This window comes from Polistes canadensis, unplaced genomic scaffold, assembly GCF_001313835.1.
Source record: "Polistes canadensis isolate GaletaPanama2010 unplaced genomic scaffold, ASM131383v1 scaffold_65, whole genome shotgun sequence".
NCBI lineage: Eukaryota > Metazoa > Arthropoda > Insecta > Hymenoptera > Vespidae > Polistes > Polistes canadensis.
Genome location: NW_014569612.1, coordinates 35,970 through 47,310, shown reverse-complemented (window position 1 = coordinate 47,310; position 11,341 = coordinate 35,970). Strand labels below are relative to the sequence as shown.

Genomic DNA, 11,341 nt, shown 5'->3' with positions numbered 1-11,341 from the left:
ATAATATATTGCCACACTTTGTTCCAGGTAATGAATAACCTAATTGTTCATCGAAAGAAAAAATAATATTGAAGACTTCTGTAAACTATTGTCTTTTTCGCAGAGATTCCATGCAATTATTATGCGAATAAAATGTAACCGCAGTTACAAGGAATAAGTAAGACATGAATCTGTTAAAAGATAAAATAATAATGTTGCTTCTAAAAGAAACAAATATTATAATTCTTTTAATAAATATTTATTGAAATTATTAGAAAACTTATTCTCTCCGCATAGGTTATCAATCATTTTACTTGAAGAGAGAGCGCATTATTTTTTACAACAATGAGAAGAAGCTAATGACACTGAAACCATGAAAGATTTTGGAAGACACCATCTTCTTTTTATTTGCACTGTGAAGAAACCATGCGCATTAATATTCTATCAAAAGAATTGAAAAATGAAAATGCATCTTAGTTATTTATAAATTATTTTCTACAATAATTCTTATTAAACTATATCCTAATGCAGCTTTTTGACTAGTATCAGTATACATTTAAATTTCTGTTTCAGTTTTCGAGATTTCTAAAACTAATGCAGAAAAATGTAATACCTATTACTATCCTTAAAAAAATATATTTAAAAGAAAGTATCCATCACAAACAAACGCGGAATGTTGTAAGGCGCATAGGCTGGGAAAACAAATATTTGGTTACGCAAAAGAAGTATAACTTCTAACATGCATACATAAGTACACACAGACCAATTTTTTTGTAGAAATTAAAATTCAAAACAAATGTAAGATCTATTTTCAAATCGTATTTAATTATTTAAAAAAGTATCACACCCGGGGTAGATTGTTCAAAGTTAAATCTTGTTTTACCACATTTGTAAACTTTACATAAGTCAATTTGTTTTTGGTGTTTCTGTTTTCAGGTACACCAAAACCATTTTACAATGAACAATGAACAACTGACACAATTGGACTTAAAACACTATCGAATTAAACAGCTCGTTTATTACTATCAATAATAATAATAATAACAATCATGTAAGAGAATTAATAATGATATATTTATTATACAAAACGAAGTTTATCGAACGTAAAAGCATGAGAAACGATAGAAAGAAAAGCGTGCGAATTTAGTTAGGTGTGCTTCCACGATTGTATATCCGTCTCGAGATATATCCAGCGGCATTTTCTCGAGTGAGAATCTTCATGAAACTTCGAAGTGAAATAGAGATGAAGATAAAAAGAGATAAATAGATAGAAACTGAGAGAGTCAGAGTCAGAGAGATTGAGAGAGACGATGAAAAAGAAGAAGTAGAAGTAGAAAAAGGTAATAAAGAAATTAGAAGAAGGCAAAGTTAACGTTATAGTCGTGAAGAAGTTAGATCTCGATCTAACGTCTAGCGATCTAACGCCTGGTAACGATTGTAACGTACGATGAACACAACTAATTATCGTCTAGTATCTCTGCTTCGCGCGAATACAACTTCGGACGGTTTACAGGCGGTTCGCGTAATTAACCATTTCCGCTCTGATTTTTTGTCTCTCTCCCTCTCTCCCTCTCTCTCTCTCTCTCTTTTTTTTCTATCTCATCATTTTTCTTTGACCTACTTTCTATCAACAAAAATTCTAAAACAATTAAACAACAATCGATAAAGAAAGATTCCAAATTGATATAGAAATAAAATATTATACCCAATTGTGATAACCTAAAAAAATAAAAATACAGAAAGTTTGTTCATAGGAATGATTTATGAACACTCTATTAAGAAAAATTCTAAAATAATTGAACAACAATCGACAAAGATAGATCCAATTTGATACAAGAATAAAACATTGTACCCAAATTATATCCTAAAAAAAAAAAGAAGTAAAGTAGAGAAAGTTTGTTCATCGAAACGATAAGATTTAGGTGTTGCTGTTGGTAGTGATGATGGTAATGTTGAAGTTTCTATCTTGGGTTTCTTTCGAGCATCGATGATTAGATCAACGAGAAATCGTGGTCGCGCGTAGCACAATAGATCGAGTAGTACTGTGTGTCGCCATTTACTTCGAGTCGGTTCGTCGACAATGGCCGATTACAAAATCTGGAACGATTTCGTGAGAATTCCCTAAGCAACCGAACCGACTGTTAAGAAACACAACGCCGATTATTGCGTAGACGTTGTTACCGGTTGCGTCGTCCCATCCGAACGATACTATTATATTACGTTGTTGTTTCTACCAGTTAGTTGGTTCGAGCTGCACCAATGGTAGCCATTGTCTTTTTGTTTTTCTTCTTTTTTTTTTTTATTTAGAATCGCGTAGAAATACGCGTGGAAACTCGTCCTCATCTTTTGCGTACGCGTCTTAATCGTCATTCTTTTCTTTTCTTTTCTTTTTTTTTCCTTCATTTACACCTAAAATCCTCTCTTCTACCTCCCCTTCCACCTTCCCCAACTAACAACTCGTCGTTTTTCTTATTACTGTATCTAATAAAAAGAAATACATACTCGAGAATCGGTACGCAACGAATCGACCGTCTTATTGTTCGAATAAAGTGAGAGACCAATTAAAAAAAACACTAGCGAAGGTTTCACGACGCCAACTGCGAAACGGGTCAGCGATCTTTTGTCTTCTATGTTCTTATCATATGGTTTATCGATTTAGGGTAATCTATCTACTGTTGCTGAAATTATTTGATCGTGGCAACCGATTGCATAACAAGTTTTCTGATCAATTTCATAGTTTCTTTAAAAAAACGAGTTTCAGAGTAATTGCAAATATTATTATTCAACGAAAATACTCAATTGTTAATCAAATTCTTATTTATAAATTGTAGCAGTTGAAAAATAAAATTAATTTGATTCTATTAAAAATATTATACCAACCTAAAAGTTTTTTAATAAATAAGTAACTATCGATGAAATTTTTAATCAAAATTCTTATCAAACACATGGCATATTAGAAAATAATGTGATACCTAAAATCAATAGAAATTACGTCACAACTTATGATATATTCATTGAAATATATATACAAATAATCAAAATGATGATGTAAATAAAATAAGTGAGTACGAATTCGTTCGAATTAGAAAGGAAACATATGCAATTCAACTTAGAAATTGTTGTCTTCGATGAGGACAACTAAGACGAAGAAGTGGGGAACGGGTGAACAGTACTAAGAGTGGGAGTATTGAAGTAGGAAGAGTGGGAGGAATAAGACGACGAATTCAGCGAATGGTTGGCGTTTGAACAAGAAACAAAATCCTGCGATAAACTGACTTGGACCGGTACCAACTATCTTTATTACCGTAATCTCGTCCGTGCGTTGCTCTTGAAGGCAAGCGCATCCGTACATTGGTATGCTTAGATCAATTGTGTTTCTACTACCTATGCTAGTAGTCTTCGATGCAATGTGCGTTCGTTTCACGTTGGTCTAACATCATTGCCTTGGGGCCGGCAATAATAAACGTCTATTCGGACGCGTTGCATTAAATTGTGGGCCGACATCCAGATATGTTTGTTGCTGGATTAGTCATGAAGTGGTCTGCTACGAAAATGTTATTTCATTATTTTTACTTTCAACGATATACCTATCATCTATAACTATTTTTTTTAACATCTGATTCTACCCGCGATCATTAATCCTAATCAATTTAAGTTTAATCTCATTGTTAAATAATTTTATCGGTTTATGTTCAATCTAAAATTGTTAACAAAAGTTATGACTAAAATTAAGTTTGGAAAAAGTACAATTCATTATTTTATCCTACTATTGATAAATTTTTATGAAATAAGGGTTAGTTAAATTAAATAAAAAACAGTAATTTTTCATATGAATATCTCGATGACAAAATGTAGATTATAAATAAATGAATTAAATACAAATAGGAGAAACGAATGAACAATATTTAAGATTGACTGAACTGACATAGTGAAGAGTAGGCCTATAATGAATCCTTCAAAGACAGGTTGGTGGTTTTTGCACGCTCGAACGATTTCCAGTATCCTATATATCTATAAAACACCTTTAACGTAATAAGTCGTTAGGCTAGGGTAGGTATTTAGTCGATGAAAACTTATCTTACTGACGTGAGAGTTAGAGAGAAGCCGAGCTCTGGTTATGGTCTTTTCAACGGGGGGATGATGGGGAAGTGGAGAGGGGTGGGGGATAAATAAAGTCTTGATGATTTTTGCCCATAAATCACGCGTCGATTAAGGTAACTTTAGGTGCATGAAATATGAGTAAGGTATATTTATCCTACTGAAAATGATCAACGAACTATCGGCCGCACAATTATCGAAGTTTATCTATGAACGACGATGACTATGCAACAAGAACCATGATCTCGGTTGAGTATCTTTCTTTTTTAACAAAATAAATATCAATGAAAAAATTATTTTAAGGAGATATAATTTTATCTCCAATAATAATAATAATAATCAGCATGATTATAATAAAACATATACACATGGGGCATATTTTATTCCTTCCTCTTTCTCGTTCAATGTTTCGTAACTTTCACCTCCCTTTCACCCTTCCACCAAAACCCTCACTCATCCTTTTTCTCTCGATGATTATCGTTGTCAGTGATCCCGACGGAAACCGACAATCCATTGACGCATGACTCATGTTTTGTCACCGAGTTCTCTCTCTTTCTTTCTTTATTTATTTCATTTTCTCTTTAACTCACTCTCTCTCTCAGTCTCTCTGTCTATTTTATTGAATTTATTTTTATTTTTATTTCGCACGCCGAAACCGGACGTACAAGTCAGAGGATGCGCCATTATGAGAACGACGATCGACATCCTCTGACGATTGATATTAATATTTTTTTTTTACATAAAAGAGAAAGAGAGAGAGAGAAAGAGAAAGAGAGACTTTGGGTGGTGGGGAGGTAGGGTCAAAGAGGGGGAGGAGCTGCTGCTTCCGATTCGAACTAATTCGATTCGTTTGTCGTTGAATTGAAATATAATTCGAATCACATTTTCTAAAGCTCGTTTCCTATAATATCTGACCTATTTAATATTTAAGAATTAAATAAAATTTATAATATATATATATTTAATTAATTACTATATTTATATTATAAATTTTAATTGATCTCTATTAATAAGAAAAAAATAAGAATAAAAATAAAAAACATATTATTGTATTTAATTTCTTAAAAACAATCAATGGCTCATCATTATCAAACACTCGTCTCTCCTTTCGATTATCACTAAACAATATGGCTGCCAAACGCAGCAAATAATCGATATAAGAACATGGATATAGAGTCAATGCTAAGACACGATGTAATCAAATCTATTGATTCGTTTGATTTCATTTGCTATAGCTTATCACATCCATCTAAAACCTCCTTAATTCTATTCATTTAATTTCCAACAATGATTTCTATGAAATATGTTTGTTGCGATTAAATAAAATGAGAAACATACTGTACTCTCTTTTAATGTTTCAATTTCAGTTCAATTCCGTTTCGTTTTCGTTCCGTACCGTTCGTTATATCTAATAAGAGATATTCGAGAATAACGTAAACGAATGAGTACCTATATCTTTCCCTTCATTTTGATTGTCGCGAATGTGCCGAGGGATTCGACGTCTGGGATGAGCATTAAGTTCCTTTCCTGCAGGGTGCGGTTAGAAGAGCGAATAGAAGTACCATCGATTCCCGTATTAAGCAGCCAAGAGAGGTTAAAACAATGTATACAGCTAGTTATGTATTTGTTAGTCATTCGGCGAGATGGATTATTGGCAGTGCAAGGCGTAAGAAGAGAAGATTTTTCAATCAGATTTTTATTCTGATTCATCGAGATACAATATCATTTGATCGAAACATCGGATAACAATTATTTTGTATTATTATGTAACTGAATTATACCATTAATGGATTAACGATGTTGTTTGAGAGTTTTGATCAAAATTTAGATCTCGATCAATCATATTTTAGATTCGTCGAAGGCCAGAGTTGTAGTACGTGTTTTGAGATAATCAAGTTTCTTCTATGTATATGTATGTATATATATATATATGTAAAAATAGAAAGAGAGAATAATTCGGAGAGATAGATCGTTGGAACACATCGGTACTCACCTTTCTTGGGTATTAGGGACTTGAGCAGCATTACCGCGTTGTCGTCGCAAGCCCAACCGTGCATCTTCCTATAACTATCCCGTCCCTTCTCGGTGAGTTTATCCCATGGTTTGGGTTTGCTGAGTAACTCGCTGACGGTACCTTGACTCAATCCAAGAACATATTTGGCGAATAGTCTTTGACCGATATTATGTATGGATAAGAGTTCTCGTACTCTTCTGGCTATGTGTAGGGTGTCCAGATTTTGTGAGGCATACTTGTCCATATTGTAACGCAACATTTCTTGTAATCTCGCTTCCATGGGATCACCTTTAGGTATTAAGGAGTCACCAAGTCTACCGGCCATTCCGACCGCACCAAATTCATCACCGAATCTGAACGGATGCGTTCTGTCATCGAAACGGAAGGGACTTTTTAATGTGTCCAATACGCTCAACCCACCGATATTGTTATTAGCTAAATGATGACTGTTGTTATTATTATTGTGACAGGATTCCTGATCCGCCGGGCTTTTAGGTGGCGGCGCCGTGGACACGGCACTGGGCGTGACGCCTCCACCGTTGACGGAGGCGGAGGAGGTGCTCGTCTCAACCATCGACGTGGGCGGTTGAAAGCTCGGGGGCGATGTCATGGCACTCGTCGAGGATGGGGTCTGCGGCGCCGGCGTTTCGTGACCGGGAACTGGCGTCGACGCCTTCTCGCTCGGATCAAGACAACCGATCAACGATGTCGTACCCAACGTCGTCCCTAACGTTGTACCTAACGTCGTACCTAACGTCGTACCTAACGTCGTACCTAACGTCGTACCTAACGTCGTACCCAACGCCGTGCCCAATGTCGACGTACCCAACGACGTTGTACCGAGTCCCGTCGTGCCTAAATTCGTCGTGGTTAACGTCGTCGTTCCCATCGACGTCGTACCCAATGGTGTGCTGGATTTACTCGGTACGTTGGTACTTGACGATGCTTCTGTTGGTGAGGGAAGATGATTTAGGCTACTTGGCGTTGTAGGTGGATGAAGTCCTATCAATGGTTGGACTTGTTGCAACTGTTGTTGCGTTAATTGAGATATTTGAGTGGCTTGTTGTTGTTGCTGTGGTTGTTGTTGTGGTTGTGGTTGAGGCTGTTGCTGTTGTTGTTGCACTTGTTGGTGTTGCACCTGTTGGACTTGCTGCTGCTGCTGTTGTTGTTGTTGCTGCTGCTGCTGCTGTTGTTGTTGTTGCTGCTGCTGCTGTTGCTGTTGTTGTTGTTGCTGCTGCTGTTGTTGTTGTTGATTTATGATCGACCTTTCCAACGTCCGCCTCCAGTTGGCGACGATCTCCTCGCCAAGGAAGGAGCCGAAGGTTTCGACGTTTTGGAGAGGCGGGGGGAAGAGGAGGCTGGAAGTCGTCGATGTTGCGGAGGAAGGTGTCGGCGTGGAACGTGGCGGGAGGGAAACCGAGGTCGGAGGTGGCGGTGGGGCTTGTTGGGAGGATACTAGGGACGAAGGTGGCCCACCTCCGACCCCATGGGGCGAGGCGGTCGAGGCGCGCTGCAGGGGTGACGATAGTCCACCTGCAACCACCAAAAACACAAGGGACCCCGTCAACACGGTTGCACGCGCACTACAGATAACTCAGGCCTAATAATCTCCGTCGTTTTTTTCATTGAAAAAAAAACAGGATACTGACTTTCTGATCGTCGGCTTACTTTATCTCTCTATACATTTTGTTTTATTTTAGTTTTACTTAATTCTTTTTTTTTTGGTTTCGATTCTCTCCACGAATTCATTCGAATCTATTATTTGTCCTGTTTTTTCTTTTCTTTTCTTTTTTGTTTCGTAATACGACCTAGACTCTCTCCGTTTCCATTGTCGCGTTAGGTGCCTCGATATAAATATCAATTTACTTTCGGACTCTATCCAACAAAATAACAATATACCCGAGTACAAAAAAAAAAGAATTAAAAACAAACAAAATACAAAAGAAAATATCAAATAAAAGAATCTTCGAAACGATAAAAAAGGGGGTAGTGGTGGCGGTAGCGGTGTTTTGTAGTGAGAAAAAAAAAAAAAAGACAAACTTTGGACCAATCGACAAGAGATTAAACCACAAAAAAAAATGAAAAATAAAACAAACAACAATCGTCCGCAAGTAAAACAAAATACGTTCGAGAAATTGTCTCCGATGTGTTCTAAGAAAACCTAAAAAGTAAGGAATCAAGGAAATAAGGTTAGATTAGGTCAGGAAGGACGGGAAAAAAAATACGATAGAAAAACAAAGTAACAACAAATTGGGAGTGGTAACGATGACGACGAATAAAGAGAGCGAGTTTTTTTTTTGGTTTTCGATTGTTTTAAATTCAAAAAAGTAAGAGAGAGTAGGAAAGGATTTAATGATAATGGGTGGGAGGTTTAAGGGGGGGTAAGTAGATAGGTAGTGTCGACGTTGGCGTATATTTCTCTCTCTCTCTTTCCCTCTCATTCTCTACAAGGGCTGAGTTTTCTTTTTCTTTATCCCTCTCTTTGATTCTCGCGACGTGCATTTATTTTCTCTCTCTCTCTCTCTTTTTCTCTTTCTTTCTCTCTCACTATATATATGTATATCTTTTTAAGTGGGCACCTCTTTTGGTGGTACACGTACGTACGTAGTAGAGAAGAGTCCTGGATCGATTCATAATAAACTCCGTACCCGAAACAATAGCCCGGGCCTGGGCAAATACTGCGAATATCGTCCACAAATTTGCGTATCCCAGTGTGTAGAAGAGGAGAGTAGTAGTAGCAGCGGCAGCAACGACGATTTGGCAACAAGAAGGGGGCTGGGGTGGGCTGGGGTGGTGGTGGAGTTCAGAATGATGGTGGTAGTAGTAGTAGTAGTAGTTAGGTAGGGTGTTGCGTTTCGTAGGGAGGAGGGCACGTAAAAGGAATAGGAAAAGTGGTTAAGGGGGGTGGGAGGGAACGGTATGTCGTATGAAGGAAAAGGGACGTTCGGTAACGTTTGGCAAAAGGTCGATGATGAGGGATAGGAGGAGGAGGAGGTTGAGGAGGTTGAGGTGAGGGAAAGGGTTGTAGGGCAGATGTCGGAGGTGTACAGACGGAATAGGGTAGAGAGAGATAATATGTGTTCCGTAACGTTAGTAACTTTTACGTGATAGTGTACGTTTTTAATATACACATGTACACGTGGTGGTACCTGATTTTTTTGTTTTCTTTATTTTTCGTTTTCTTTTTTGTTTTTTTTTTTTTTTTTTTTTTTTTCGGTGAGAGTGACTCGAACAAAAAAGTGCAGCCTAAGCAACGAAGGATTCGAGGGAGAATATAAAGTGGAGAGAAACACAGAGAGTGAGAGAGAGAGAGAGATAGAGAATGAGACAAACAGATAGAGAACAGATAACGAAACAAAAAAGACAAGAAAAAATGAAAAAGAAGTAGAAGAAATAATGAAGACAATGTTATAGTGGAAAAATGGTAATCGTTGGTATCATAGAAAAAAAAAAGGAAAATAAAGATGGTGGATAGTAACAGAAAGTAACCAAAAAAAAAAATAAATCATTTTGATAGACAAAGGAGAAAAGAGATAAGTTGGAGAAAAGTGCGAACACAATGGCAAGCAGGGTTAAATTTGATTTGTTCTTTTTTTTTTTTCGGTTTATTTAATCGAAATTATTGTTTTCGTAAGCTGTTTCAGTCATCCCTCGATTATAATTATTATTTTTTTGTTTATTTGATATATATCCGCGCATAGCATGAGACTCGTGCCCTATTTTGTTATAAGTTGCATAATTTTTGTTCGTATTGTTTATATTTTTGATTCGAATTATAATTCAACGTTAGGAGGCCTCGAGGAGAGAGAGTCGGCGACGACCGAAGATCAGAGCAGTAGCAAAATAGAAATTTGAAAAGCGATGCGGTGCTAAATGATGCTAATTAAAATAATCTTTGATCTGTTTTAACCATAAACGTTACGTAGCCTAAACTTTTGTCTTATCACAATGACTGAGAAATCTTAAATCATGTTATGTACTAATTGTTAAAGACAAGTAAAGTTTCCCTTAACGTATTTTAATGACTTTTCTAATAAATTCTAATTAACCCTGTTTCGTAAATACGCTTTAAAAAACGTTTATAAAGCAGTGTCAGAATTATTTGTTGCTAATATTTCAATGTTAATGAAAACGTAAAAAGATTTGGAATGTAATTATTGGATGAAAAAAAATTGCATAAGAAAAAGAAAAAAAAAACAAAATAAGAAAGATATTCTTCGAATTAACGCGATTATAATTTTACATCATAAAATATAAAATATCCGCACGCGGGAATGATGATTTGATAAAATGATTGATAGGGGGCAAAAAAAAAAAGACAAAGAAGAAGAAGAAGAAAAACTTACCGAGCGTGTCAGGCGTGTTAGGTGGTTTTAAACTTTCGGCTTGTTGAAGGGCCTTGGAACGTTCCATTAAAAGGTGTTCCAGACTTTTTCCAGGTTCACCGGTTGGAATTTGTGATAGATCAACCGACCTTAACACGCTTATCTCGCGTTTCAGGTCATCGTAATCTCTCTGCCGTTCCAATTTGCTCTCCAATCTTGTGATGTGTTGTCTTCGTGCTTCGAGTTCTTCCTCGAGGCGTGCCGTCGCTTGCGCGTTAGTATCTTGGAGACGTTGCAAATTTTGTTGTAACCTTGACACCTCGTCCAACAATTGACCGATCTAAAACATACAAAGAAAAAAAGAAATAATTATAAATAATATAAAATAATAAAAAATATTTACCGAAACCTTTCAAAGAAATTGCAAAAATGCACGATTTACAGCATTGCATTCTCTGACATTTTCTGAACTTTTCATGCTAAATTTATAACTCGATATGGTATTCTATGCGTAGACAAAAGAGTGCACTTTAATTTAATATAAGTTTCATTAAAATTTATTCACTTTTAGTATAACAAATATTTACCAAAATTTTTCAAAGAAATAGCAAAGATGCACAATTTACAGCATGGCATTCTCTGACATTTTCTGAAGTTTACATGCTAAATTTTTTACTCGATATGGTATTCTACGCGTAGACAAAAGACTGTACTTTTATTTAATATAAGTTTTATTAAAATCTATTCACTTTTAGTATAACAAATATTTACCAAAATTTTTCAAAGAAATAGCAAAGATGCACAATTTACAGCATTGCATTCTCTGACATTTCTTCGAAAAGTCTCTGTAAATATTTTTTTATAAAATATCAAAGTATTATGTTCAATGCTTAAGAAAAACTGTAAGAATTCTTCTGTTTCCTAC

At 36.0% G+C, this 11,341-nt stretch overlaps 1 protein-coding gene across 1 annotated transcript in view; it reads right to left on the bottom strand.

Annotated features, from left to right (window-relative positions):
* LOC106786088 (homeobox protein cut) overlaps positions 1-10,756 on the bottom strand; it is a gene marked incomplete at its 5' end in the record, with an annotated part of 19,525 nt that extends 8,769 nt beyond the window's left edge. The window contains 2 exons of the mRNA XM_014747113.1: positions 6,071-7,624; positions 10,438-10,756. Of these exons, the coding sequence (XP_014602599.1) occupies positions 6,071-7,624; positions 10,438-10,756 (1,873 nt within the window). The remainder of the gene's footprint in view (positions 1-6,070; positions 7,625-10,437) is intronic.
* Positions 10,757-11,341: the final 585 nt, after the last annotated feature.